This window comes from Trichoderma camerunense (assembly GCF_050948025.1).
Source record: "Trichoderma camerunense strain CBS 138272 chromosome Unknown V8C40scaffold_18, whole genome shotgun sequence".
NCBI classification, from domain to species: Eukaryota; Fungi; Ascomycota; class Sordariomycetes; order Hypocreales; family Hypocreaceae; genus Trichoderma; species Trichoderma camerunense.
This window is the reverse complement of record NW_028145352.1, coordinates 841,343-866,288: the sequence shown is the minus strand read 5'-3', so window position 1 is coordinate 866,288 and position 24,946 is coordinate 841,343. Positions and strand designations below refer to the sequence as shown.

General features: G+C 50.2%; 13 protein-coding genes across 13 annotated transcripts; 5 read left to right on the top strand and 8 right to left on the bottom strand.

The window, feature by feature from the left end:
• Positions 1-170: 170 nt before the first annotated feature.
• Positions 171-1,986, top strand: V8C40DRAFT_254325 (Snf7-domain-containing protein). The gene is made up of 2 exons (XM_083217796.1): positions 171-399; positions 477-1,986. The coding sequence occupies exons 1-2, from the start codon at positions 350-352 to the stop codon at positions 1,768-1,770; spliced, it is 1,344 nt and encodes a 447-aa protein (XP_083069657.1). The 5' UTR covers positions 171-349; the 3' UTR covers positions 1,771-1,986.
• A 12-nt stretch (positions 1,987-1,998) lies between these two features.
• Positions 1,999-3,702, bottom strand: V8C40DRAFT_254324 (uncharacterized protein). Its single transcript, XM_083217795.1, has 2 exons — positions 2,958-3,702; positions 1,999-2,897 (listed from the first exon to the last, which is right to left on the bottom strand). The coding sequence occupies exons 1-2, from the start codon at positions 3,475-3,477 to the stop codon at positions 2,083-2,085; spliced, it is 1,335 nt and encodes a 444-aa protein (XP_083069656.1). The 5' UTR covers positions 3,478-3,702; the 3' UTR covers positions 1,999-2,082.
• A 190-nt stretch (positions 3,703-3,892) lies between these two features.
• V8C40DRAFT_254322 (DNA polymerase subunit Cdc27) lies at positions 3,893-5,884 on the top strand. Its single transcript, XM_083217794.1, has 5 exons — positions 3,893-4,003; positions 4,080-4,135; positions 4,190-4,395; positions 4,449-5,273; positions 5,326-5,884. Exons 1-5 carry the CDS (start codon positions 3,950-3,952, stop codon positions 5,502-5,504), a joined length of 1,320 nt encoding a protein of 439 aa, XP_083069655.1. The 5' UTR covers positions 3,893-3,949; the 3' UTR covers positions 5,505-5,884.
• On the bottom strand, positions 5,550-7,579 carry V8C40DRAFT_254318 (pyridoxal phosphate-dependent transferase). The gene is made up of 3 exons (XM_083217793.1): positions 7,426-7,579; positions 6,766-7,310; positions 5,550-6,630 (listed from the first exon to the last, which is right to left on the bottom strand). Exons 2-3 carry the CDS (start codon positions 7,249-7,251, stop codon positions 5,710-5,712), a joined length of 1,407 nt encoding a protein of 468 aa, XP_083069654.1. The 5' UTR covers positions 7,252-7,310; positions 7,426-7,579; the 3' UTR covers positions 5,550-5,709.
• A 203-nt stretch (positions 7,580-7,782) lies between these two features.
• V8C40DRAFT_254315 (glycoside hydrolase family 125 protein) lies at positions 7,783-9,742 on the bottom strand. The gene is made up of 3 exons (XM_083217792.1): positions 9,449-9,742; positions 8,187-9,394; positions 7,783-8,117 (listed from the first exon to the last, which is right to left on the bottom strand). The coding sequence occupies exons 1-3, from the start codon at positions 9,583-9,585 to the stop codon at positions 7,840-7,842; spliced, it is 1,623 nt and encodes a 540-aa protein (XP_083069653.1). The 5' UTR covers positions 9,586-9,742; the 3' UTR covers positions 7,783-7,839.
• A 234-nt stretch (positions 9,743-9,976) lies between these two features.
• On the bottom strand, positions 9,977-11,884 carry V8C40DRAFT_254314 (NuA4 histone acetyltransferase complex catalytic subunit ESA1). Its single transcript, XM_083217791.1, has 2 exons — positions 11,402-11,884; positions 9,977-11,312 (listed from the first exon to the last, which is right to left on the bottom strand). Exons 1-2 carry the CDS (start codon positions 11,817-11,819, stop codon positions 10,222-10,224), a joined length of 1,509 nt encoding a protein of 502 aa, XP_083069652.1. The 5' UTR covers positions 11,820-11,884; the 3' UTR covers positions 9,977-10,221.
• A 150-nt stretch (positions 11,885-12,034) lies between these two features.
• Positions 12,035-13,452, top strand: V8C40DRAFT_254313 (3'-5' exonuclease). Its single transcript, XM_083217790.1, has one exon. The coding sequence runs from the start codon at positions 12,099-12,101 to the stop codon at positions 13,092-13,094; it is 996 nt and encodes a 331-aa protein (XP_083069651.1). The 5' UTR covers positions 12,035-12,098; the 3' UTR covers positions 13,095-13,452.
• Positions 13,240-14,362, bottom strand: V8C40DRAFT_254312 (ribonuclease H2 subunit C). Its single transcript, XM_083217789.1, has 3 exons — positions 14,103-14,362; positions 13,740-14,038; positions 13,240-13,683 (listed from the first exon to the last, which is right to left on the bottom strand). The coding sequence occupies exons 1-3, from the start codon at positions 14,242-14,244 to the stop codon at positions 13,642-13,644; spliced, it is 483 nt and encodes a 160-aa protein (XP_083069650.1). The 5' UTR covers positions 14,245-14,362; the 3' UTR covers positions 13,240-13,641.
• Positions 14,363-14,498: 136 nt separating this feature from the next.
• V8C40DRAFT_254310 (MCM DNA helicase complex subunit MCM6) lies at positions 14,499-18,030 on the top strand. The gene is made up of 3 exons (XM_083217788.1): positions 14,499-14,915; positions 14,979-17,451; positions 17,541-18,030. Exons 1-3 carry the CDS (start codon positions 14,644-14,646, stop codon positions 17,652-17,654), a joined length of 2,859 nt encoding a protein of 952 aa, XP_083069649.1. The 5' UTR covers positions 14,499-14,643; the 3' UTR covers positions 17,655-18,030.
• A 190-nt stretch (positions 18,031-18,220) lies between these two features.
• V8C40DRAFT_82612 (uncharacterized protein) lies at positions 18,221-18,774 on the bottom strand. The gene has a single exon (XM_083223484.1). It carries the CDS (start codon positions 18,651-18,653, stop codon positions 18,330-18,332), a length of 324 nt encoding a protein of 107 aa, XP_083069648.1. The 5' UTR covers positions 18,654-18,774; the 3' UTR covers positions 18,221-18,329.
• Positions 18,774-23,218, bottom strand: V8C40DRAFT_82437 (uncharacterized protein). The gene is made up of 3 exons (XM_083223482.1): positions 22,704-23,218; positions 22,083-22,560; positions 18,774-22,016 (listed from the first exon to the last, which is right to left on the bottom strand). The coding sequence occupies exons 1-3, from the start codon at positions 22,767-22,769 to the stop codon at positions 18,895-18,897; spliced, it is 3,666 nt and encodes a 1,221-aa protein (XP_083069647.1). The 5' UTR covers positions 22,770-23,218; the 3' UTR covers positions 18,774-18,894.
• Positions 23,219-23,377: 159 nt separating this feature from the next.
• On the top strand, positions 23,378-24,272 carry V8C40DRAFT_254307 (uncharacterized protein). Its single transcript, XM_083217787.1, has one exon. The coding sequence runs from the start codon at positions 23,668-23,670 to the stop codon at positions 23,938-23,940; it is 273 nt and encodes a 90-aa protein (XP_083069646.1). The 5' UTR covers positions 23,378-23,667; the 3' UTR covers positions 23,941-24,272.
• V8C40DRAFT_254304 (F1F0 ATP synthase subunit f) lies at positions 23,640-24,939 on the bottom strand. Its single transcript, XM_083217786.1, has 5 exons — positions 24,696-24,939; positions 24,617-24,631; positions 24,284-24,434; positions 24,153-24,218; positions 23,640-24,094 (listed from the first exon to the last, which is right to left on the bottom strand). Exons 1-5 carry the CDS (start codon positions 24,924-24,926, stop codon positions 24,069-24,071), a joined length of 489 nt encoding a protein of 162 aa, XP_083069645.1. The 5' UTR covers positions 24,927-24,939; the 3' UTR covers positions 23,640-24,068.
• Positions 24,940-24,946: the final 7 nt, after the last annotated feature.

Sequence of the window (24,946 nt, the reverse complement as noted above, 5' to 3'; positions counted from 1 at the left end):
TATTATGGAAAGTTCATCACCAAAGAAAGATATATCAGTCGATGGAGTTGATATAATTGGAGATTGAATACCAGTAGTAACATCGCTAGGTGTTGAAATCACATGCTCCCCAAATCATCGGGCACTAAACTCGGGTGCCTTAGCGGCATCTCTCGCACTAACGACTAACAATCCCAGAACCGTCATCACGCCCAAATCAACCCCCGTCAACAACTTTATCTTCGTCGCGAGACGACACAAGTGAAATTTCTCTGCCAATGTCACAAAAATTGAGCAGCGATATACTCGAGATATAATTTTGAAGTTTCAAGAAACGGGATAACCGCCGCCGATCGCGTCGGGAATCGAAATGGGCGAGCTCTCCGATTACCTCGTCAAGAACGACCCCAACTTCCGCAAGTAAGCAGATACCCATTGTGAATTCATTGCACATTTATCCTGTATTGATGATGCACGACACTAACAGGCTCTGTTAGGGCCCGGCTTCCTGCTCTATACTCCGACTTCCGATCGCAAAAGACGCTGAATCCGGATGGCTACCAAGCAAACGTCTCTGCTTGGCTGCTGGCCCTGGCGCGGTTAGCATCTGATGGGCTATTGTCCCGCCAAGGCTCCAAATCCAGCGCTCTCGTGTTTGACCTTGACGAGTCGCTACGACGGTCGCTAGATAGCAAGCAGTTTGGCCAACCTCTGGCGCTGGGCACTGTGATAAACGAAGCGCTCGCGCAGAAGGATCTGATTCCGCTCCAGAGCTTCTTACAATCGAATCAGAGCATATATCAACAGAGCTGGTCGCAGGTGCCGTGGAATGTGATGGGATGGGCCCTACGTCAGCTGGGAGTTACCGATCCCTCTCGAGGTGAAGACAAGATACCCAAGGGCAACTATGTTGTCATGAAGAATGTGGAAACGGCCAGCCGGGAGTTAGGGGAGAGTATTGCTGAAAAAGCACCAAGATACGACCGAGTCTTTACAAAAGGCCAGTTCCAAGCATTAGTTACATCAGTTTTGGCCGAGGAACAGCGGCTATCCGATACGGACACCGACGTATTGCTGAAGTTCCTATCTCGAGACAAAGATATGATTGAATACGATGGCAAAACCATCCGGATCAGAGGAAGTGGCGAAGCCAGGGGGATTACGGAAGAGGATTCCTCTATCGCATCTATAAAAGAGCTGGCAAGCAACTTGGAACATCAGATTGATCTTCTTAATGGGCGGATTGATGAACTCGATCAAGAGGCAAGGAATGCCGTCCTGCGCAAAAACCGTGTTGCCGCCCTGGCAGCGCTCAAATCCAAAAAGCGAGCCGAATCTTCCTTATCTACACGATACGCAACTCTCCATCAGCTAGAAGAAGTTGCTTCCAAAGTGCAACAAGCTTCCGACCAGGTTCAGTTGGTAAAGGTTATGGAATCATCTGCTAATGCGCTGGAGAGCCTAAATACTCAGATTGGTAGTGCGGACAAGGTTGAAAACACCATGGACAGACTCAGAGACCAAATGAGCGCAACAGACGAAATCACGGCCATATTGGCTGAACCCACAGGCGTGATCGTGGATGAAGAAGAGATAGACGAGGAGCTTGAAGCTATGGAGAGAGAACAAAAGAAGGAAGAAGAAGAGAAGGAGCGCCGCAAGGAGGAGGCCAAAGAAGCTTCCAAGGCTATGAAAGATTTGGACGAGCTTCCATCAGTCCCATCTGAGAGAATAGGGGCCGAATCGCCGACTAGAGCAACGGGCATTGGCAGGCTAACGCTGGATGGTTGAGGACAAGAAAAGGCAGAATGGATGATGATAATTAATATTCGGGACATTTCGTGGGTTGGCAGTATCCTGATTATGTTTGCTGAGCATGAGCATTGGGCGTATTAGTTGATATATACATATCATAATGGGATAACAGCGGGGTCAATTAATTGTTTGTTTCAGTCACAGTATTTGAGAAAGTCTTGTCAATCTCGTGAAATAGCAACCCCTTGCAGGGAAGCTGCGTTATGATGTTTCATTATATTCATCATGTCCAGCTGGCTATGCTAAAGTCAGATGTACAAATTAGTTATTAACAGAATACGTATATGTTTAGTATCTTTCTGCTTCCGCTATACTCCTTGTAGTCGACGCATCTGCTGGTGGTGTTGGGTTTATCGGCTGCTGTGAAACATCTAGAGACATGGGATAAACCTGTGAAGAAGACAACAACTCGACGCTTGGCGCAATTTCGGATCTTTCTTCTCCTGACCGAGACGACGGGTCACCACCAGGTGGTTGAGAAGATGAGATGACCATCAGATCTGGAGGTTGATTTACTGAACTCTGTGCCTGGTCGCCAGTCACTTGTTCAGCCTCTTCCGTCTTCTTTTTCGCCTCCAGTCGACTTTTCCGAGCACTCGCAATCAGATCTTTGAAAGAAGTATCATGCTTAGCTGCCCAAGCCGCTCCATCAAATTCCTTGTCTTTTATTACCGCCGCAGTTTGGATCGCTCGACCTGTAGTTGGCGCCCGACCGCCCTGGGTACGCTCCCAGCCTTCCAAATCATGCAGCAACTCAGAACGCTTCTTCGGGACAGCGGCATCGCAGTTTGCGTTCCATAACGTCAGCCACTCTTTATGGCGCTTTTCCAGGAGAATGCGGGGCCCTTGGTTAGAGATGCCCAAGTCCGCCATTTTCTTTCGCAGTGCTTGTTCTTTCAACATGGAATAGTTGAGGGGAGGTAGCCTTTCTAGCGTCTTTTGCTGTCTCCGATTAGACTGTCCAAAGGAAAACGTAGTGTCGGTGTTGGCAGTATTATTTGAATTGTTTGCTGCTGACGGGCCGGGACAGGATTCTAAATGTCCGAATACCTGCCACTCTTTCATCTTTTTGTTGCAGGAGGGGCAGGGAACGAGGCCGCCCGCTAGGTGAGTGCATCGTCAGCAGGGTGGTTGAATAATTACATTTGGGTCTCTAAACTTACGAGCTTCCGGTACGTATTCTTCGTCATCATCGTCGTTATTTGAATCAGGTACAACCTGATCTTCTACTTCTTGAACCGGAATAGCTGCCACTGACTGTTCCCCTCTGCTTTTATTCAGTCTAGCTGATGTGCGCAATCGCTTTGGTTCGTGAGGCTCGTGTATATCGGACGAAATCTCGACAGCTTTCCGTTTTGGTGATTGACTCCTATTCCCCTGGTTCCGCGCAAGATCCAGCGCAATCGTCCGCGCCTTGGAAAATGCTTCTACTGTTTCTTCCATCGACCAGTTGCTCCGAAGCTTGAGCTCTTGTTCCGTCGCACGACACATAGGACATTTGCCATCGTTAGAGAGGGCTCTCCGTATGCAGAGCGAGCAGAAAGTGTGCGAACATGATGTGATCATGGGTGTCTTGTAAAAGTCTTTGCATACTTGGCAGCGCAGGGCGGCTTCCACGGCTGCGAAGCCAGACAACGGCGTCGAAAGCCAGTCGGTCGAATCTGGAACATCGTCGGAGGCCATTCAGGCGAGCAATTCTTGACTGATTATCCAAAAGAGTAATGCGATTTCTCTTTTTTGGGTATGTTTAGTCAAACACAATTGGCTGCAAGAGTGGCGACAGATTATTCTCAAACATGGAGCAGCGGCGCTGAACAGAGAGAAAAGGCTGACGGTTAACGACCAGGATACAAAACTGGTCCAGAATGCGCCGGCGTCGCGACTGACGCGTTGATGGGGGCATGAAATTTATGGTTAGATGAATATGTACAGACTAGATGCATATTAAATCTGCCGTGGAGGCAGTCCCTCAAGGTCGTCTGTCTGCCTTAAAGCGGTATATATGCATCAAAGCGATTAATAGCTATTGGTAGGCACGTGAGTTCGTGTTAAGTGCTGAACGCGTGGGGACCAAATCAGAGGCAAGCTTGATATCAGGTCGAGACTGTGAGCTTGCATATGCCATCATACGGAGTGATCTGACAAACAAACAATCATGGATGACGCCAAAAAGTACCTTTCAGACCGACTCCTGAGTGAGGAGGTGCCAGTATGTATAATTACATCTGTCAATTGCTGCAAAAGCTGCTGAGAATCGCTAATCTGAGAATCGGTGCTTGGTGTAGGTGACATATCGCCTGCTGAGCAGGGTGCTCAACATTCGGGTCAATGTTGCTAAACAGTAATTCAGATTCCACCCATTTCTTAGTTCACTGATTTCTAATATTCAAGCTAGGAAGCTCTATGAATTTCACAAGAGTCAGAATGCTTCCAAAGCTGATTCGATTCATGCCACCTACTTAATCTATGGCTCCAAAACGGAACATAAGCAGCCAGAGGCTGGCGATACTGATATGGACAACTCAGTACCAGAGCCCGAGCCTCTTTCTGACTATGCGCCCACCAAAACAGTGACAATAGTGGCTGAAGAGAACCTCAAAGGTTTGAGTTATGGTAATACATGATGTGGGCAACCATGCTAATAGTGCATGTAGATGCGCTGGCTGAATATGAAGAAGTCACTTCTTTCCACATCTACAGTCTAGCTCCCTTTCCTCAAAGAGATCTGGCACTACTATCTGATGTGTCAAAGTCACTATCTGAATATAGGAAGATTGAGGACGCAGCCAAAACACTGGACACTTATGGAATAATTGCCAATCCTCAAGCACGCAGAAAAGACCGAAAGGGACGCCCTCCCGTTCCAGCCCCGGCCCCGAGTGCTTCTGCGCCCAGGAATGTCAAGCAAGAGGCACCGCCAGCTCTCTCAAAGCCCAGCCAACCAGAAAAGGTCAAGCAAGAGGTCAAAGAAGCTTCATCTGCTGAGGCCACTCCTTCATCCAGCGCCGGAAAGAAGCCTCCTGCGACACTAAAGCGAGGTGCCTCTGGAGGTATCATGCAGTCCTTTGCCAAGGCAGCAGCGAAACCTCCCAAGCCGAAACCCGAGCCTAAACCCAAGGAAGAAGATACCAGTATGGCCCTATCTGATGATGGCGAAGCCGACGACGAAGATCTTCCTACTTCGAAGTCTATCGATCTGGAGGCCCTGAAAAGGACAAGAAAACAACGTGAAGAGGAGCTTATGCGCATGATGGAGGATGCTGATGACGATATAAAGGAGGCTAAGAAGGAAGACGAGCAATCAGACGAAGAATTGGAAGAGGCCTCTGAGGCGGAGCCTGAACCCGAACCTGAACCAGAGCAGCCTAAAGAGGAAAAGGAGCCTACAGAGGTGGTATCAAATTCTGGTGATGGCCGCCGGAGAGGCAAGCGGCGAGTTATGAAAAAGAAGCGCATATTGGATGACCAAGGATATATGGGTAAGGATTCTTGAACATGTTTGCGCTGAGGATTTGCTAATTCCACATATAGTAACCATCCAGGAGGCTGCGTGGGAGTCTTTCTCAGAAGATGAAGCTCCCCCACCTACAGCGACAAAACCGAAGCCTGCATCAACTCCCGCCGCTTCATCCACTCAGAAATCCAAGAAGGCAGCAGCTCCAAAGAGCGGAAGTCAAGGCAGCATCATGTCATTCTTTGGTAAGAAATAGCACCATGTTGGTACCACTTTAGACAAGCATATTAGAAGAGATAGAGCTCTTTGTTTATTTTATATGTTATTGATACATGATGGGCATCATACTGGGGAGAAGCTATACAGCATTTCAGCAACTCTTAAACTGTGTCTATACGGGTATAGAGTTGAAGTGGCTCTTGTCATTGTATTTTGCCTGCTCATATTTATAAAGGTCAAGTCTACACCCAGCTGCTCACTGGGCGATCACTATCCTTGATCTCAGCTGCCATCCTCTCATAATGAGCCAAGTTGCCTTGCATCCTTTTAATCAAGAGCCCAAGTCTCTTGACGCCATCAACAAGAGCCTCTTCAGGCTCCCAAGAAAAGCACAGTCTAATATTCTTATCAAACTTTGCCCCTTGTTCGTCTCCGCGAACCGCAAACATATCTCCTCTCCCAATGATGATGTTCTCTTCTTTCACAGCCGCATCCGAGACAAGCACTCCCGGCGGCCCCTGAGTCAACGTAAGCCACACAAAGTAGCCACCGTAAATACTCTCCCCAGAGACGCTTGATTCACGCCCTACAACACCAAGCGGTTCCAGATGCTCTTTCACGGCATCCATCATAATCTTATGGCGTCTCTGCAATACCGGTCGAGTCTTGGTCTCAATGAAACTTTCCAACTCGCCAGTTCGAATCAGATCAGCCAGCATCGCAGCACACAGCTGACTAGGTGCACCGCCAGACATGGAGGATCCCGTCTTAGACAATCCCAGAACAAAAGCCGGCGTGCCCTCAGCCCATCCCGTCCGAACACCCGGCCCAGCAATCTTGCTAAAAGATCCGTTGCTCACCGTGTGCCCAAAGCCCTGAGGATCATTCTCCGCCCTGCCCAGCGACATGTCGATGTCGCATAGCCGCGGCAGCCTCATTTCCGGGGGCCGTTGGGGATCCACGGTTCCGTCAATGGGCCATTGCAGAAAATCGTAGACGTCGTCGCTGATGACAAGGGCGTCATACTTGCGGGCAAGTTTGACGAGACTCTCACGGCGTCGGACAGACATTGTCTTGCCGGAAGGGTTCGAACATGTGGGCACCGCGTAGATGACATGACGATAGAGCTTCCTAAACGGACCGGGATTCTTGAATGGCTTTGGCTATTCCAAGAGGAAAGGGGGAAGAAGAAAAGTCTCAGCTCTACTGCAAGATTTGCACAGCGGAATGGCCCGAGCAGTATGGAACAGCAATGCGTGCTCATACAAGGCAATGGGGGGTTTCACTCTCCAACTTACCTCTTGATGAGACTCGATCCTCTCCTTACTCTCCAATGCCTCTATCCTCCTCTCCAGTTCCTCAATATCAATCCCCTCATCATCCTCCGGCACAGCCCTCAACCTCCCCGCAAACCCCGAATCCTCAAAAATCGTAGCCGCCAAATGATAACACGGAGCAACCATCCACACAGCCCTCGTATAATGCGGATCCGTGAAGCTCTGCAAGACACAAGCCAGATTCTGGCTCGCACCGCCCGTGATGCAGATGCGGTTCGCATCGGCCTCAACCCCATAATGCCTGCCGAGCCACTGTGCCAATCTCTCCCTCAGCGGCTGGTATCCTTCGTCGGGAGCATACTGCAGAATCGGCACGCTCTCGATGGGATCTGCCAGCACGCGCTGACAGGCTGCTGAGAGGAGGTCTGCGGGAAGCAGGTGAGGCGAGGGCCATCCGCGCAAGAGGTTGATTTGCTGCTTCTTTGCTAAAGGAGTTGAGCTGGCCATTTTGGCGGCTGTTGTTGCTGATATGTGTCTGGGAGTTGGCAGTCTGGACGAGAGCGGCGCTTTCAATTGTGTTAGTGGAGAGAGTCCGAGCCGCGGGTTGCGCAGTGATGGCATAGCTGGGCTCAGGTGAGTGAGTGCTAGGCTTGTGGAAGGAATAATTGGTGATGGACTCACAAGTTAAAGAAGGGCCTCTACACGCCCTATTGGCCGTCTAAGAGTTATTTATGACAAGTGATTAGCAGTTGTGAGGTGCAAGAGGAGGCTGGAGTGAGGAGTTTTGAGGTGAGTAGTACAAAGTGTGGGGGTGAGATGAGAGGCTTGCTTTTCCACATCTCATTCGAAGCCAAGCCAAATTCATAGGAGAGGATTAATTGAAGCTCAAACATGCATGTGAAACTCCATAGTAATAATCACACCAAAGAGTTACACTAAAGACTCTATTTCCGGTGAATTTTTGATACGTCATGAAAGCAATCAATCATGCTCTCAGCACTTATTTCAAAGCATCTCAGTCGCGAGTTGGCACTTCATGTAACTTTCAATACTAGACACTGTATCAAATTCATTCACTTGTTTATATACACTTCTTCACATCTCATACGGCGCCGCTCCCGGTCCAAATACCAAGTGCGGCTTCCTCTTTGCCAAATCCAAAATCGTCACGGCAAAAACTCCGTTCGCCCAAGCAAACCAGCTCCGCGTATACTGGTTCACGTAATTGACATCGACACTCTCGTGAATCAGACCACGCGGAGATGCCTTTAGCACCATGTCGATACATTCTCTAATCTCTTTGTCGTCATTTGATGTTTGGGCCTGAAGCAGCAAGCTCATGGGCCAGGCGTTCTTCAAGCCAATGTGTGGTCCTATAAAAAATGAAAACAGTCAGAGTCATTGCATTCTCATTTTGTCAGCCACGAATGGGTAAAACATACCTCCAATTCCTTGGAAACCTCTACCTGCCAAATAATACGGGTTGCCTTGTTTATCCAGTATCATCTTTCTCGTATTCTGATACACCGGGTCATCTACGTCGCAAAAGCCCATGACTGGGAGCGCAAGAAGGGAAGGGTAGTTTGCGTCGTCCATCAAGATGGAAGAGCCATATCCATCAACCTCGTAAGCGAACACGTCGCCGTATTTCTTATGCTTGACGACACCATGCTCCAGTACTCCTGCTCGCAACTTCTCGCTCCATTTACCAAGCTTAGTGGCCAGATCCTTGTTACCTGCAGCCTGCAGCATCTTGGCAGCCCGACCAAGCTCCACAGACATCATGGCATTCGCCGGGATGAAGAATCCTAGGATGGTGGCGTCATCGCTCGGTCTGAATGCCGATCGAACCAGCCCCGTTCCGCTATTCAGGGGGTTTCCGACACCCTGAAGATTGAGAGTCTCGGTGCCAGCATTCGTCCACCGCTGGAAGGTGTAGGTATTTCTATCATACTGGCCTGTTTCCGGGTGAAAAGTTGGCTCTGACTGCTGCTTCAGCACCAGCAACAGAGTGTCGACGGCAAGAAGCCATCGCTTGTTCACAAAGTCAGTGGCTCCCGTGGCCTCGTAAAAGTCGTTTGCCAAAGCCAGGAAGTGCGCCAGAGAATCGAGCTCGTACTTGCACTCGAATACAACACTCGGCTCGTATGCCGGGTGCACTATATCATCCTGGCCGTTGGCGGAGACGGACAATTCGCTGATAGGTGGTGGCTGGAAGGCATTGCAGTACGGCGACTGAATGACATACTCGGATTGCGTATTGATGGCTCCCACAATCAGGTCGAAGATGGCTGGGTCCTTCTTTGCCAGACCCTGGTAGGGACGCAGCTGGTTTGTCGAGTCTCGCAGCCACTCTGCAATGATATCGCCGGTAATGATAAAGGACTGAGGTCCTTCCCATGCGCCATCGTCCAAGCGACGCCCATCGACCGGGACAAAGCCCGTGTTCTTGCCGCCCTTGGTGTGGAATTTGACGGTCGTATCCGTCGTCGAGGGAAAGGTGTTCTCGAACAGACGTGCCAGGTCAGGATCCTTGATCCTCGACGTCACCTCTTCAATGACTCTCTCAATCTCGTCTGAGTGAAACGTCCGACACTGCGGGCTGGGACGCTGGTAAGGCAAGGCGAGCGGGCCAGAGCTAAAGGGACGACTGTGCTTGTCAGATGCTGAGAACTGCCACTATCACTATAGAGGGCCAACAAACTGGGGATATGATGCGTAAAGCGCATAGTCGGGACATGCATCGGCATAGTTGAATGGGATTTGCGAATCGCCTCGACCGAAGACGGGCGTCACTGCGCCGATGCCCAGCAATGCGGCTGCCAATAGCGTAAGAGACATGCTGGCTGCTGGAAGGGTTGGGAGAAAAGTCAAGGCGACGTTCCTCCCTGGGAATCAGAAGTTCGATGAGCCAGAAATAATCAATGTCGATTGAGTTGAGATGAATTGGAACACAAAAGTTCAGGGTATGGCGGCATTATGGCAGCAAAAAAGCATCCATGTGGCAATTCGGGCCCTGCATGCACTACAATCCCCCACTACGGAGTGCTGCATCCGGAGCTACTGAAGAAAGTCTGGAGCTGTTTAGAGCTGCCCCCAGCTAGCTACAATTGGCACTAACACTGCTACGTCATACCTCAACGTTAATGCCATCTGAAAGCTACCGAATAATAAATGCAGAGCACGTAGCAGATCATGTGTGAATATAATGGTCCAGAAAAAGGATGGAGTGGTAATGTTTTCTTTTTCTTTTTTGCTTCACTAAATGCTATGGAATCATGTATACATTGGCCCATCCTACGTCCGGGTATCACCAACCGATTAATCGTACATCGTAATTATAAACCAAAAGAGAATGAAGCAAGAGAAGGAGTTCCATTGAGCTTTCACGGGAAAAGGCCCCCAACCAACCAAATTAATAAAAACAGCACGCTTGATCCAAATTCCAACAATTCCAATGAGCCTCCAGGACTCGCATCACCAACCCCACGTACGGCTCGATGCTGTAAATACTGGTGGCTTCCACTGAATCTTGAGAGGATCGAGAACCCTTTTCCGTTTCAACTTTTGCTTTTCCCGCTGCTCAATCAACCTCTCCGGAATCACGATCTTGTGATCACTCTTATGATACACTTGCATCTTCATGGCTTGTAGCGTGTGCTCCACGTCCTGTGTGGTCATCGCCAGCGCCGTCGAGATTGCTTCAATCGTCACCTTCTCATCCCGTTCATTGTAGCCCAGCAGTAGGTCGAGAATATTCTCAGACCAGTATTGACGATAACTGAGAAGGCCAAGATCCGATAAAGGCTTCTCTGGGGAACCTAGTTTGCCTTCAATCTTGGACAGCTCATATGAAAATTGAATCAAGAGACGGCCATAACCCTTACGCTGGTATTGTGGAAGTGTCAGAATACAAGCCACGTTGTATGCATCTGCACTTTCCTTCTCCTTGGAAAAGTATCCTACAATATGGCATCCCTTGTCTGTTCGCATCGTCATGACATAGAATAGAAAGGGGTCCACGTCGTAGTAGAGCGTCTTATGGTCCAGAAACATCTTGGATAAAAGACAAAGATTACGACACCAAGTCCGCTGCCGCCGTCCATCAATCTCAAAGAACGAGACATAGTCGTCTCGATAGATCTCATTGCCCGGCGGATGCTGCAACGTACACTTCTTTCGGTGTCGCGTGAAGGCGAATTCGTCCCCATAGTAGCTAAGACAGAATTCGCAGATGTATATAACGTCCTCTAGCGCAAAAATCTCGGGGTACGGCGAGAAGTACCATGGGAAGAGGTCGTTCTTCCCAAACTGAACTTTGGAAATGTTTCGTATCCGCGAAATTTCGGCCGGGTTTTGTGTCATCGACCCTGAAGTCCTCAGTTTCTCAATTTCTTCCTCTCGGCTGAAGCCATGTTCGTCCTTCTTTCCTTCATCTTCCTTCTCATCGGCAAGCAGGTCATCTCCTGCGCCTGGTGTTGCGCTCGCCTCAAAACTGACGCCCGCTTGCGACTCCGCCTCTGGTCCGACCGATGAAGATTTTCGCTGCCCCTGCGTTTCGACAAATTCTGTGCGCATGGTTCATGTGGTTAGCAACTTCAACTGCTATTTGAAAACGCCAAATCATTGATGGATGGGGACTGGAGCCAAGACTTACCCGTCCATGGATGTGGTGTAGTGGCCTCGCTGTTTACTGATTGCTCGCGTTTGCCAGGCCGCTTCTGCGCTTTCTTCGAAACCTGCGACTTCTTGGGCTGATTTGATGGGACTTTTTTGGTTTTCGAGTCTTTGGGCTTGTCTTTCTCGGGATTCGGCCATTCGACTTCCTGAGTGAAATCAATTCGTGCAACCGGCACCCATTCATCCAGACGCTTGTTGAAGTTGTCAAAGTTGCAGTAATAGTGCTTCCCTGACTTTGTTTCCTTTATGCTTAGGATTTCGGCTCGTCGCGGCTGGCCATCTTTCTCGACCCAGGCAATGCAGCCTGTCTTCAGCGTCTCGGGTGTTGCTTTGCCCTTTTGGCGGGGTGTATCGGAGCCTACGGACGGCTCGCCATGGGGAGTGCCGCCACCCATGATGGAAAGGCTGGAGTGGTTGGTAAATGGATGGATGGAAGAAGGTTGTAGAAATTCAAGATTGCGATTTAGAAGGTGGCAGAATATGGCGATTTCCCAGCTGCATCACATGCCTTTAGCGTCAGCTTATCCCTTATCGGAAGGCGGTGAAAATAAAGTACCTCATTATAAGCATCTAAATTGGTTTGAAGAATATTATAATTTTGTTAGCAAAACTCAAGATTCATCAACATTTCTATATAAACTAACATGTGATGCACTTCATAGACAGGTTCTTTTATGAAGAGATTTTTTAGGCCCCTGTTTGCAAGGATGGCCGAGCTCTCTTCGAACTGGAAAAAACTTCAAGCTCAACTAAAAGCTGAGGCAGCTTCCAAGCCATCAACAAAACGAAAGGCTGAAGAGCAGCTACAATCCTCACCGCGGAAAAAGTCGTTTGAAACAACAAAGACCAAGGCGTCTAAACCGCTAATTCGAAAAGATAAGCCGCCTGTTCGTAGAATGGGCGGTGTCCAAAGCTCGGCAGCAATAGAAAAACCGAAGCAAACTCCATCACCATCTTTGGCGATTTGGGCTGAAGATCATGGAGTCTCTGCGGAGGATTTGGCAGAGGCGTATGGCCTAGGTGTCAAAGGAAATTCTCTGATGTTTGCCTCCACGAAAGACAAAGTGAATCACGGTCTTACCAGTGGACTCGAGATTGGAAAGTATGTCGCTATCGACTGCGAGATGGTAGGCGTTGGCCCCGGCGGATATGAATCAGCCCTGGCACGCATCAGCATCGTCGACTTCCATGGACGGCAGGTCTATGATTCATACGTCAAGCCGAAAGAGCGCGTGACCAACTGGAGAACGGCCGTCAGTGGAATCTCTCAAAAAGAAATGAGATTCGCAAGAGATTTCGACGAGGTTCAGAAAGAAGTCAGCGATATTTTGCAAGACAGAATTCTCATTGGCCATGATATCAAGCATGACTTGGATGCTCTCAAACTCAGCCACTCTCTCAAGAATATACGCGATACCGCCAAATATCCAGCGTTCAGAAAATATGGCCACGGCAGGAAACCCGCGCTGAAGATTCTTGCCAAGGAAATTCTCGGCATCGAAATCCAAAGTGGACCGCATTCTAGTACTGAAGATGCCAGAGCTACTATGCTTCTGTTTCGGAAGCACAAGTCTGGTTTTGACATGGATCATGTCAACCGATTTGCTCCAAAGCAACCAGCAAATGCTGGCACATCTCGACTTAAAAAGAAGACTAAGATGAAGACATGATACAGCCGCAAGCCTGCATAAGTCCTGAATACTCGAGTTGCCTTTTCTGTCGTATCAGGGGTGCTTTTCTGAATAGCACAGATCGGATGCCTTTCTCAAACTCCCCCACGGAATTTTTCTCTTTGGAGTCTGGGCGTTGACGTGATGGGTTACAACTTTTTCTACTTTTTCGATGATATATGAGCGCTAGACTTAGAATACTACCGGGGCCAAAGAATACAGCGAAACATTATAATGCATACGCTAATTCCATGTAATTACGCATACGATCAAAATAAGTAGCAACATGGTCTCGCCTCTTCGTCCCTCGTATCACACTCCACATAGTCCTGAGATTCCATCTTATAATGCAATTAGCAACTACTAAAAAGTATCAAGAAGCTTCTTTATAAGCAACCGGCAATCGATCAGCTATTGAATGAATAAGAAGAAGAGAAATCGAATGTTTCTAGTTTATATGCTTTGTAATGCCTGGAACGTGGGTATCATGAAATAATCTTTTGGCATGATTCAACAGCCCATCTCTTGCCAAATCTCACCTCCCTCCTTACTTCGACTCTCCCTTATCTGCGGCATCATAAGAATGTATCTATAAAGGTTGCATTAGCCCATTGTGTCTTCACATATGCCTGCACGCCAACTTACACTATCTGATACTTGAAGCCACTCTTCCACGCTTCTTAGGTAAGGATCTGCTGAAGCATCTGTAACTGCGTCATGCGACCAGACAACCATTTTATCAAATTCCGTCACGGTATGCATCGTTCCCAGTCTAGGAGCCGAGCCCTCATCTCCATCATCTCCTATCATGATGACATCTGGTTCCTCGGCATCTTTTTGTTCGTCGTCTTTTCGCTGAAGAACAAGGCCTCGATAATTCGGAGGTAATGAGGCAACTTTTCCCTGAAGTTTCCTTCCTCGAAGATATGCCGTCCTCGTGTCGTCTAAAAACAGGAGAGGGATCAGAGTCGTGGTCATGGCCAATGCTTGTGGATTCATCCTACTCACTCTCGTCTATAGTGGGATTCCAGTAAGCTGAAGATGGCCCGATAGGGCCTGTGTGCTGGACACGGCAAGGAAGCAAGTTGACGACGCCTTCACTTGGGGTAATTTCACCCTTTCGGATTTCAAGCATCGACGGTTGAGACATGATAACTTGTCAATTGGGTCTTGAAAGGCGACAACGTTGAAATTGGATGTAGTATCAGCAGCAATTTACTGATGGAAACCGAGGTCGCGTCATCCTGAGAGCTCGGCGCGCTGTAGCTTAATGAATTTCCTTATCTAATCTGAGATCTCCGTACAATGCAATCAATTTAAATTTCGCGTCACGCTAGCCCTTGAATAGAAACCCCAAGACGCGCTCCACACGCGTCGTTCCCCTCTAAACCCAACCCACCTCAGACTCCAAATTTGGGTACGATAATCCATCTTCGTAGCCTTTTTGCACAGCGACCTCCGTTGCCTCAGCTCTGCAGCGTCCCGGCTGATGCACATGCTCACGACCTCACTGAAGCTTCTCTAGGCCATTATTTCGCTACAAGCCACAATGGCTACCCCCGGCGATTCCAACTTCATGATGTCGGACGGCTTGGCCCCGCAGAGGCGGCCTGGAGGTTTCCCCTCGTCCTCATCAACTCGTCCCCGCGGCCCGCCGTCAGAGAACATGGGAACTCCTCGAGACGACTATGGTGATGCTGATGGATTTGCCGACGACCAGCTTCCTCGCAGCTCGCGCATCCCGGATGCCGCCAGCATTCCCAAGGTGGAGGATCGCATTGGCATGCTTGTCCAGGAGCACTTTGAGGGCTTCATTGAAAAGTGAGGCCATCTTGGAACTGCCTGTGCATTGACGTCTGACTAACAAATATGTTTGTTTCTTAGCTTCGCCGAAGCTCCTCTGTCATCGGGCGCACCCCCCTCAAGTGCCGTCACAACGAACAAGTACTATATTGCCCAGATAAGGGGCATGAAAACGTACCAACTCTCGACATTCTACGTTGACTACAAGCATCTGGCCGCTTGGGAGAATGGCAGTCTGGCAGACGGTATCATCCGCCAATACTATCGTTTCCTCCCTTTCCTCACCGCTGCATTGCATAACATGATTGCAAAATACGAGCCACAATATTTCCGCGAGCATCGACAAGCCACCACATCCAGCAAACTGAGCACTTCTGGAGCCAGCCAGTTTGGTTCAGGAACGCAAAGTGATTTGTCCCAAAGGAAAAACGAGCATCAGCAGACGGACAAGCTGTTTTCCATTGCCTTTTATAATCTGCCTCTTGTCTCGCGCATTCGAGCTCTGAGAGCTGCCAACATTGGCCAACTGCTCTCAATCTCCGGCACAGTTACGAGAACCTCAGAGGTTCGACCCGAGTTATCATTGGCCACATTCGTCTGCGAGGCTTGCCGTGCTGTTGTCCCCAATGTCGAACAAACATTTCGATACACTGAACCCACTCAATGTCCCAACCAGACTTGCCAAAATCGTGTCTCATGGCAATTGGATATTCGTCATAGCACATTTGTTGATTGGCAAAAGGTTCGCATCCAGGAAAACAGCTCTGAAATTCCCACGGGCAGTATGCCTCGTACCATGGATGTCATTCTGAGAGGCGAGATTGTCGATCGTGCCAAGGCTGGTGAAAAGTGCATCTTCACTGGCGCTCTGATTGTGGTGCCCGATGTGAGCCAGCTCGGTCTTCCTGGCTTGCGGCCCACGGCGGTTCGTGATGATCGCGGCGCCCCTCGTGGAGCTGATGTCGGTGGTAACGGCATCTCAGGCCTCAAGGCTCTCGGAGTTCGAGATTTGACATACCGCTTGGCATTCCTTGCGTGCATGGTTGCGCCAGATACCACTGCTACTGGCCAGTCTGCTGCCAGCGGCGCCATCGACGTTGTCAATGCTCTTACTCAGAATCATGGCAACATCTCCGAGGGTACTGAGTCAGTCGAGGAAGCTCAGGCCGCCGTCCTGGCGTCCATGAACCCATCTGAGATTGAGGACCTGCGAGCTATGGTCCACGGTGATCATATCTATTCTCGACTGGTCAATTCTATTGCGCCGACAGTGTATGGACACGAAGTGGTCAAGAAGGGTATCCTCTTGCAGCTCATGTCTGGTGTCAGCAAGACTACGGCTGAAGGAATGCAGTTGAGAGGTGACATCAACATCTGCGTCGTTGGAGATCCTTCGACGTCCAAGTCCCAGTTCCTCAAATATGTGTGCTCCTTTGCGCCACGTGCAGTGTACACCAGCGGCAAAGCCTCGTCTGCTGCCGGTTTGACGGCCGCTGTAGTCAAGGATGAGGAGACGGGAGAGTTTACCATTGAGGCCGGTGCGCTGATGCTTGCCGACAATGGCATCTGCGCCATTGACGAGTTCGACAAGATGGATATTGCTGACCAAGTTGCTATTCACGAAGCCATGGAACAGCAGACAATCTCAATTGCAAAGGCGGGTATCCAAGCAACGCTCAATGCGCGTACAAGTATCCTGGCTGCCGCCAATCCAGTTGGAGGCCGCTATAACCGGAAAACCACTCTGCGTGCCAACATCAACATGTCAGCGCCCATCATGTCTCGTTTCGATCTGTTCTTTGTCGTTCTTGATGAATGCTCTGAGTCGTTTGATCGTCACCTTTCAGAGCATATCGTTAGAGTTCACCAGCACCGTGACGAAGCCATCACTCCGGAATTCAGCACGGAGCAGCTCCAGCGGTACATCCGATTCGCGAAAACATTCCGGCCCGAATTTACAGATGAGGCGAGAGAAACCCTTGTTGAGAAATACAAGGAGCTGCGAGCCGACGATGCCCAGGGTGGTGCCGGAAAGAACTCTTATCGAATTACTGTTCGTCAACTGGAGAGTATGATTCGTTTGTCCGAGGCTATTGCCAAGGTCAACTGTGTTGAGGAAATAACCCCCGAATTCGTCATCGAAGCCTACAATCTCCTGCGCCAAAGTATTATCTCTGTTGAGCACGATGATATTGAGATGGAGGAGACAGAAGATGCCGTGGAAGATGGCGAAACACTGCTCCGTGCTCAGGATGCTGCTCTTGGAGTTACTCCTGCGGAAGATCACGAAGGCGACGCGGCCATGGCCGAAGGCCAAGATGAATCACAGGTTGCGCCCAGGAAGAAGCACACCATCACTTACGACATGTACATCCAAATGGTGAACATGTTCGTCCAGAGGATCAGCGAAGATGAGGCTGGCACCGGCGACGGTGTCGAGGGCAGCGTCCTGATCAACTGGTATCTGGAGCAGAAAGAGGCGGAGATGGACGGAGAAGAAGACTACAACAGGGAGAAGACTCTCGCACACATGGTTCTGAAAAAGATGGTCAAGGTAAGTTTTCAGTCGCCATTTGGGCTACCAATTACATATGTCCCCTTTTATGAGATGTACATGCAACCTAACGAGGCTCTCTCCAATAGGAAAAAATCTTCATGGCGCTCAGGGGCGAAGGTCTCACCGAGGGCGCAGGCCCCTCAACGCCTATGAACGTCATCTATGTTCTACATCCCAACTGTGCCATCGAGGAGATGTAGACCTAGACGGAGGAATGTCCATTGAGCGTTTGCCCATAGGCTAGCAGCTCTACAATAACGTTTTAACTACTAGTTATTTATGCTTACCATTTAGAGGTAACATGACCTACGGGAGGAGAGGATGGGAATAGGTAATGCGATGATATAACGAGCATGAAGGGAGTTTGGAGTTGAACGGATATATAAAAACAAACAAACACGTGTCAAAAAGGATGTTGGAAGGGGTGCATTAGAATAACGATCTATGGAAAAAAATCGTGTTGGATCAAGGAAAACATCGAACCACGCATTGCAATGCCTAGGGAGCCGGGGAGAGAGATTCTTCGTAATGAGCAAAATAAAAACATTTTTGTTATGTTTCTGTACAATACTGCACTACTTCGCGGCATGTATGAACAAGCAAGTAGCCTGTTTGTCTGACCGTTGTTTTTTTTTTCCTTTTCAAAGGTCCCCATGACCAACCAAAGGCCTCATCCATCGCTTCGTGAATAGTAAATAGAGGACCCCATAATTCATATCTGTACTCGTACAGTTCGTTTACCTCAAAAGCCCTGCCTGCCCATGAAACAAAAGGGGCAACTATCAAATCAGGGAAGAAGGTTTCTGCGATGGTGTTGCAAAACCGCACTACGAACGCGAAGATAAAAGTAGAATTCTTCTTCTTCTCTCTTTTTTTTAGAAATTCCCATCCCTTTTTGAATGTCCCTTTTGAGGGGAAGGATTGGTACGTGATGGTGGATAGGTAGTTAAGTAGGCAGAGACAGTGAAACACGAAAACGAGAATCTGACCCGGTTAAACGAGCTTAATTGCAGACGAGCGATCCTTTTTGCATCGGGAATAGGTCGTCTTTTCTTCCTCTTCCTTTTTGCTCCTCCTTTCCCCTTTCTGTTTTGCAATGTCTCTAGGGACACTGACTGGGTTGGTACCATTAAGAAACCATGTGCTATCACAACGCGTTTAAAGGTGTACATACACGTCTCTGAGCCATCCGAAACCATCGGATTCCTTGTACACAGAGACAACTAGACAGTTAACAAGCCAACTCTCATCTCCATTCCTGAATAGCGAGAAATCAGAAGCTATCGTATCAATACCCCATTGAATGAGGTAAGGTAGAGGGGGAACAAATAAAGTAAGCAACCCCTGATGTTCGTATGTTGCCAGTGCATAAGGAGCCGGGTAAGACCCCTTCTTGGGTTCCACAACAAGACCGTTGAAAAGTGTTTGCGAAGAGTTCAGCTAAGCAGATGAACCTGACTCACGGGGTTGCGAAAACCGACTCCAGTTCTCAGATCTATCAGATCCGCGACCACGATATCCGCCCCGGCTGCCACGGCCAGTGCTGCTTTGGCTAGCAGCATCTCCGTAGCTGTTAGAAAACTCCCTTTTGCTGCTGCCATTGCCACTACCACCACCTCTTCCGCCTTCCCGAGGCCCGTGACCACCACCACGGTGTCGTGACGATGGCCTATGAGTCCCTCGCCCGCCTCTCGCCGCAGAAAGTGGGATGGTGGCCACCCTAGGCTCACTCATCCCTGGAAAGTGAATTCTCACGGCATTTGCGCCGCCAACAACCTCTGCTGCGAAATAGTATGGTTCCACGAAAGATGGTTGTACGAAGAATCTCTTGGGCATTGGCTTTATTACTGCTGCGGGCTGCCATGCTGCTTCTGGTGCCTTGTGCGGAAGCCTAATCCGTGGCAGAGAGCCCATTTCCTGTTCTTCAAAGCATTCCTCCGATATAGGCTTGGAAGTCAGCGTCAAAGAGCCGTCCGCTGAGTGTGGTTCTATCGTAATAGGCATGGATACGATTGTGGGGTGTTGCACTGTTACAACAGGCAGAGATACCGTTGTAGAGTGCTGGTTGGTGGTATGATCCAATGCACTCCGACTAGCAGGATCTATTCCCATATGTTTCGGCGGAGACGCTTTTCCACCATTGAGAAGAGTATTGATTTTATCCTGCCAATTTCCCTGCGACGTCTCAGAAACACGTCGTGCAGAGTAAGTATGAGGGATGGGGGCGCGTGATATCTCTCTTCCTGCAGCCCGGTTGGCCCATGGGTTGCTCGCCTTAGCTTGTAGTGCTTGAGCAGCAACCATAGAAGGAGGTAGCTTGACTACTGGCTGCGGCTTCGGTAATGACACATGTGGACGTGAAATATCTCCCTCGTATACCGGGTGGCCTTCCATAGTTGGCGGGGGAGGAGATGGTGAAGATGGGCGAATGGGCTCAACCATGCCTGTCTCAGTGCGAACATCTCGAGCAGGGAAGAACCGAGAAGGTCGTGACTGAGGTGTTGTGGTCGGGCCATTAGGAGGCAGGACAGAACTGCCTGGCCCATTTCCAAGAACTGCGGGTTGGCCACCCGCAATAGAATCGTCCGTGATATTCGACTGAACTTCACTGGAGCTTACGGCACGCCTGGTGCCATCGCCAGGGATGTGAACAGGGCGCCATGTATCTTTGATAACTGGCTGGGCATCCTCGACAGAGACTCCACGCTCGGCTAGCTGGCGTTCACGAGCTGTTCGTTCGGCCAACTTCTCTGCACTCATCCTCTTGTCGTTTTCAGCCACAGCTGTCACCCATTTACTGGCAAGCTCTGTTCCCAGGTTTCCATATCTTGTAGCACGCGAACCAATGGGCGCGGGTACTTGGTTTCGGTTGTGAGAAGATTGAACTGAAGTTGGAGGGGCTATGGGGGCAGGGGCATTATTCGTTGAAGTCGGCTGGGCGGGTGCGCCAGATGCACGTCCAAGGTGAGGATTGAATGTGCCATTTCCAAGTCCGCTGTCGTTGTCTGGGGAGCTCCACACATTCCGTGGCGTGCCAGCAACCCATGACGAGAATCGGTCTGGCCGGTTGCCCCAGTTGCTGGCAGGTACCGAGTCTTGACTGTGAGATAGTCGCCTAGCTGTCGGCCCAGGCGGCGGGGCGATGTGTGCTGGTGATGAAACGTCTTTGTGGCTGAACCCGGGCTTCTCAATATGCTGTACGGTGGCTGCGTTATCCTTACCCGAATCTGCTTGATCCGACTTTGCTTTTGCTGCGGGCGTATCTCTTTGCTCACTCGGAGCCAGTTGCTGACTCGGCGTTGGTTTCGCTGCGTGATCCTTGGGTGCCTCTTTCGCCTCGCTCTTCTTTTCAGGGGGAGGTCCCATCGCTTCCAGTTTCTTTTGTATACGCTCTCGGCGTGCGGCCTCTTCCCGAGCCTCTTCCTCCTGCCTCCGTTTCCTAGCTGATTCGATGCCTTCACGCATCAGTTTCTTCTGTAATTCAAGGTCATCTTCAAGCTGGTGGGAGGGAGGTGGTGCATTATGCTCAACATGTGGAGGTCCATGATGAGGAGCGGCATAGGTTGTTCCAGGAGAGGGCAATGGCTGGTGTCTCGACGGTCCCTGACTCATCACAGACGCTGCCACGGGAGAAACTGGACTCTCTAAGACGGAACCCGCTAGAGAACCTCTCCGAGCACTGAGAAATTCGGGTGGCGGTGGTATAGAGCCATCGTTTCCCTTGTTCAACCGCTGCAAATATGATCCACTACCGCCGCTGACATTGGAAGAGCCGCGACGGCGTCCAAAGGGCACATCCTGCGCTGTACGACTAGTTTGAAACGCGGCAGAAGGCTCGGCTGGGTGGTCTTGTGGAGGTGCACGCTGTAACAAGGCAGGATACCTGGTCTGAGAATCAGATCGCATTGACGGTCGTCGATCGGTAACTGGCTCGTATCGTCCGGATCGAGAGTTGAAGAGCTCTTTGTTTCCATAGGATGATCTGTCTCTCCAAGTCGAGCGTGAATAATCATCTACTGCCATGTCTCGGTGTGGTGGAGGGCCCATGTGGCTGGCGAAAGACGACTCTCTTAGAGCGCCCCGAGGTGGATATGCAGCCTCTATAGCTCCAGGAGATGTTTTTGCAACAGGCGGCAAGGTAGCCCATGGCGATTTAGCAGGCGCAGGAGGTGCTGGAGGCTTGGCTACGAGAACTGGCTTCTCCTGGGCAGCGCTCTTGAGAACCAACCCTTTCCCCGACGGAAGGCCACCCGATTTTGGCACTGGTGTGCTGGTTGTACCTGGTGGTGCCGGAGAAGATGGCTTGTCTTCGGCGACGCTTTTGCTCACATCTGGCGTAGGATCTGCTGCTCGAGCCGCCGTCTCGTCAGGGTGAGGAAGAGTTGTCTTGGTGCCATCTCCCCAGGTGATGGCTTCGGGTGCCCAGTCATCGTCATCGTCATCGATATCTGCCCACTTATTTTGCCCTTGGGTATCTTCTTCGTTCAGGCGACTAGCCATATGAATTCCATACTTCTTGAGCTCTTCGTCTGTAAACTTCTTTGGCTCCGGGGGAGGAGCGGCTATAAAACAACAAGCATGAGATTAGTTCAAGGAAAGCCTCCTCTAACAGCATCGATTTCACCTACGCCTATTCTTATTCCAAACAGCATTCGGATCGGGTGCAGCAGCAGGCTTGCCGCCATTCGCCAGTGATGAGAACCGCGGAGATGAGGCACCAGTACCGCTACCAGACTTTGCAACCAGACGTGGTCGTGATATAGACAAGGTGGCGGAGCCTGTCGGCGGGGTACTCGAGCCCGCAGCTGGCTTGTCGTTTGTCTTGGTTGCGACGCTGGGATTCGCCTTGGAAGCTAAAAATGTCTTGTTGACAGAAACGGCCTTGAACGTCGCTGGCTTCTTTGCTGAGGACCCAGCGCGGCTCTGTCCTTTGTCGCCATCCTTTGCGCGCGACGCCTCGGTATCGGACCCCCCACTCACACTGACGTCGGCAGAATTGATCTGGTCCTCGACACTCAAGATGCGCTTGTTTGCGATGTCTTCGGGGAGTGGGGAGCCGCCGTTTACAGCTGGGGGGACTAATTCGCCATGTTGGGAGTCGGGCGCCTGCAAGTCAAAGAGCATCACGTTAGCACATCTCAGAGCACACAATGTCCCGTTACACATGGGGGTTGGGAAGCATGTCCACACCGACGCCGCTACAGAGACGGCGTGCGGCTTCTAGAGAAACATGAGAGGAGGCGCCTCACAGATTGCAGTTCAGTCGAGGCAAACACATCAGCTGAGTTGTCGGTGGAGGGCTCAGTGGCCATCATCCGTCGTGGTGGCAGGTGTGCGCCGGTGGGAGCCGTAAGATGCGAACTCTCGCCCGAATCCAAAGTCAAAACCAAATCGCCCTTCGAGATATTCGCCTATGAGGGGTGCTTGACGGTGTGCTTGTCTGCCCTAAGCAACACTCAAAAGCCAGCCTGCAGCGCGGTGTCGACAAGGGTGGAGGAGAAGAGGAGGAGGGGGAGACGGATCGCGAGGTGGAACGAGCTGGCAATATCGAAGAATAGGCGAAGGCGGCGCAAGTTGCAGCGGAGGCTTCGGGGGGAAATCCTCTCTTCCAGGGCCTCGCAATGCGGGTCGGTGTCGGTGAGAGGAGTCGTGAATTCGGTCGCGGGGGATTGGGAGAGGAGAGGCTGAGATGTGCTCTGCAGTCGTGATGGTGAGGTGGAAGCGACTGATTTTCGAAGCTGCACAACTTGGTTCTGGCCTAGCGCTGAGTGGGAAAGTTCCGCCTGATTAGGGGCCCGTGCGTCACTGCCACTGTGGACAGCCGCACGCAGCCTGAATGGGCTACGCCCGCCTATTGTTTAGGTATCTCTTGGGGGATGTGGGCAGCAGCTTTTGGGGGTTTTTAGACCTTTGCACAGTGTCTGTGACTTTTGCACGCATTCCCCGGAACAAGGCGCTCAATAGTCGATGTCAATACCACCAATTGCTGACCACGTCAGGGCTGAATAACATTCATGCATATACTAAAAGATTGACAGCGCCAATTGCTGTCATAGTATATTTCCAACGAAAAAGAAACAAGGAGATATTTTGTTTCCAATGGCCCTGTATTCACGCTGCTGTCAGCTAGGCAGTCAGCGTCAGCAGATGCCTGTGAAGTGACTCATTGGATGGTCGATCAGGCTCGGGCTGAGTCGATTTCAGCACCTGACAATGATTATAAAAGACCAGTCACACTTTCTAAAGACTTGGCAGCTGTTGCAGTTTTTGTTCTTAAATTATTTCTGGCTAGTTTTCGTCAAGCATTTCTTTTTTTCCCCCTGCAGGCTTGTTCATATTCATACCGTCACTATTCACTACGCTGCTTGGCTTGCTCCTTGGTACAATAATAAGGCAAAAGCCAACAAGTATATGAAGTGGTCCAGCGAATACAACAGATTTCATGCATCACCTCAGCATCACCGTGTAGGAGAGGGAGAAGAATAATTCAATGCGTGTCTGGTAGTACATAAGGAAGTCCGGGCGTGGTTATATCCCAGCACCGTTCTAGAGTCTATTTACATGGCCACTCATCATTTAGAGAGTGGCATCAACAAACCATCCTCCATAGTACTTTAGTGAGCATTGTTCTTGTGGTGACCTATGCAGAGTATTAGCCAAGGAATATCGAGCTGCAACAAATAACCAGATATACGTACGCAGATGGAAGTAGTAGTTTTGAGCGTAACCGATGCCGATCAGGAAGAGCAGGGCGTGCACGATAGCTGCAATTTCGATGCATGTTAGCATGTATTCCGCATCTAGGCCGTTGATTTGGGTCATATCGTACGAGTAGCAGAGGCGTTCTTGCCAAAGTACTTGGCCTGGTAGCGTCCGAGAAGACCCTTGCCCTTGATCTCAGGGGCGGCGCCCCGGGGAAGCTTCTCGTAGAAGCTGACGACACGCTGCATGCGCAGAGCGTCAGGAGCAGCACCGATTGCCTAGCATCGAGTATTCTTCGTTAGCCCAATGTTCCATTGTCCCGCACATCATCCGATCGGAAGGCTCGCAACCGCCTTCCTCGCACGACGACCCATTTCTGTCCGTCCGCGTTGCGTCCTCTTCGAATCGTGTTGACATGTATAGTCCGGCGGTGTTTTCAATCATTATGAGTGTCTCGTACCTTGGGGGAGGCAATCTACAAAGACTTTTATTAGCACAACCAGACATGGATGAATTGACATGCCACCAAAGAGTCTCACCTTGGGGGGAATGAGCGTGGAAAGCGCTCGGCGAGTGACGAAGCTCATGATGTCGGATTGCGAGGAAAGACGCTCGAAAGTCTGGCCGTCAAATGTCGAATGGGCGCTCAATGGGCAAGGTCGTCGATAAATCGCTGGATTTGCATTATTCGCAGGCCGAGAGGTTCTCTTGCCGAAAAGCACTCGTCTCGGCAAAACATCGCTCCGCACCGCCCAATCAGCGCTCTCCATTTTCGGCCCAGCCAAGTTCA

Bases quoted from the DNA above. Each gene is read 5' to 3' on its own strand.
- V8C40DRAFT_254325 (XM_083217796.1), top strand. From the start codon at position 350: ATGGGCGAGCTCTCCGATTACCTCGTCAAGAACGACCCCAACTTCCGC. The intron at 400-476 runs GTAAGCAGATAC...AGGCTCTGTTAG, and splicing joins AACGACCCCAACTTCCGCAA to GGCCCGGCTTCCTGCTCTAT.
- V8C40DRAFT_254324 (XM_083217795.1), bottom strand. From the start codon at position 3,477: ATGGCCTCCGACGATGTTCCAGATTCGACCGACTGGCTTTCGACGCCG. The intron at 2,898-2,957 runs GTAAGTTTAGAG...GCACTCACCTAG, and splicing joins AGAATACGTACCGGAAGCTC to CGGGCGGCCTCGTTCCCTGC.
- V8C40DRAFT_254322 (XM_083217794.1), top strand. From the start codon at position 3,950: ATGGATGACGCCAAAAAGTACCTTTCAGACCGACTCCTGAGTGAGGAG. The intron at 4,136-4,189 runs GTAATTCAGATT...TATTCAAGCTAG, and splicing joins CGGGTCAATGTTGCTAAACA to GAAGCTCTATGAATTTCACA. The intron at 5,274-5,325 runs GTAAGGATTCTT...TTCCACATATAG, and splicing joins GGATGACCAAGGATATATGG to TAACCATCCAGGAGGCTGCG.
- V8C40DRAFT_254318 (XM_083217793.1), bottom strand. From the start codon at position 7,251: ATGGCCAGCTCAACTCCTTTAGCAAAGAAGCAGCAAATCAACCTCTTG. The intron at 6,631-6,765 runs GTAAGTTGGAGA...CTCTTGGAATAG, and splicing joins GGATCGAGTCTCATCAAGAG to CCAAAGCCATTCAAGAATCC.
- V8C40DRAFT_254315 (XM_083217792.1), bottom strand. From the start codon at position 9,585: ATGTCTCTTACGCTATTGGCAGCCGCATTGCTGGGCATCGGCGCAGTG. The intron at 9,395-9,448 runs GTTTGTTGGCCC...TGACAAGCACAG, and splicing joins CTTTACGCATCATATCCCCA to TCGTCCCTTTAGCTCTGGCC. The intron at 8,118-8,186 runs GTATGTTTTACC...CATTTTTTATAG, and splicing joins AGGTTTCCAAGGAATTGGAG to GACCACACATTGGCTTGAAG.
- V8C40DRAFT_254314 (XM_083217791.1), bottom strand. From the start codon at position 11,819: ATGGGTGGCGGCACTCCCCATGGCGAGCCGTCCGTAGGCTCCGATACA. The intron at 11,313-11,401 runs GTAAGTCTTGGC...CCATGCGCACAG, and splicing joins TACACCACATCCATGGACGG to AATTTGTCGAAACGCAGGGG.
- V8C40DRAFT_254313 (XM_083217790.1), top strand. From the start codon at position 12,099: ATGAAGAGATTTTTTAGGCCCCTGTTTGCAAGGATGGCCGAGCTCTCT.
- V8C40DRAFT_254312 (XM_083217789.1), bottom strand. From the start codon at position 14,244: ATGTCTCAACCGTCGATGCTTGAAATCCGAAAGGGTGAAATTACCCCA. The intron at 14,039-14,102 runs GTGAGTAGGATG...TCCTGTTTTTAG, and splicing joins GAATCCCACTATAGACGAGA to ACGACACGAGGACGGCATAT. The intron at 13,684-13,739 runs GTAAGTTGGCGT...CAACCTTTATAG, and splicing joins GGCTTCAAGTATCAGATAGT to ATACATTCTTATGATGCCGC.
- V8C40DRAFT_254310 (XM_083217788.1), top strand. From the start codon at position 14,644: ATGGCTACCCCCGGCGATTCCAACTTCATGATGTCGGACGGCTTGGCC. The intron at 14,916-14,978 runs GTGAGGCCATCT...TTTGTTTCTTAG, and splicing joins TTTGAGGGCTTCATTGAAAA to CTTCGCCGAAGCTCCTCTGT. The intron at 17,452-17,540 runs GTAAGTTTTCAG...TCTCTCCAATAG, and splicing joins TTCTGAAAAAGATGGTCAAG to GAAAAAATCTTCATGGCGCT.
- V8C40DRAFT_82612 (XM_083223484.1), bottom strand. From the start codon at position 18,653: ATGGTTTCGGATGGCTCAGAGACGTGTATGTACACCTTTAAACGCGTT.
- V8C40DRAFT_82437 (XM_083223482.1), bottom strand. From the start codon at position 22,769: ATGATGGCCACTGAGCCCTCCACCGACAACTCAGCTGATGTGTTTGCC. The intron at 22,561-22,703 runs GTGAGGCGCCTC...TTTGACTTGCAG, and splicing joins CCTCGACTGAACTGCAATCT to GCGCCCGACTCCCAACATGG. The intron at 22,017-22,082 runs GTAGGTGAAATC...GTTGTTTTATAG, and splicing joins TGTTTGGAATAAGAATAGGC to CCGCTCCTCCCCCGGAGCCA.
- V8C40DRAFT_254307 (XM_083217787.1), top strand. From the start codon at position 23,668: ATGATTATAAAAGACCAGTCACACTTTCTAAAGACTTGGCAGCTGTTG.
- V8C40DRAFT_254304 (XM_083217786.1), bottom strand. From the start codon at position 24,926: ATGGAGAGCGCTGATTGGGCGGTGCGGAGCGATGTTTTGCCGAGACGA. The intron at 24,219-24,283 runs GTACGATATGAC...TCGAAATTGCAG, and splicing joins CAAGAACGCCTCTGCTACTC to CTATCGTGCACGCCCTGCTC. The intron at 24,095-24,152 runs GTACGTATATCT...TACTCTGCATAG, and splicing joins AAACTACTACTTCCATCTGC to GTCACCACAAGAACAATGCT.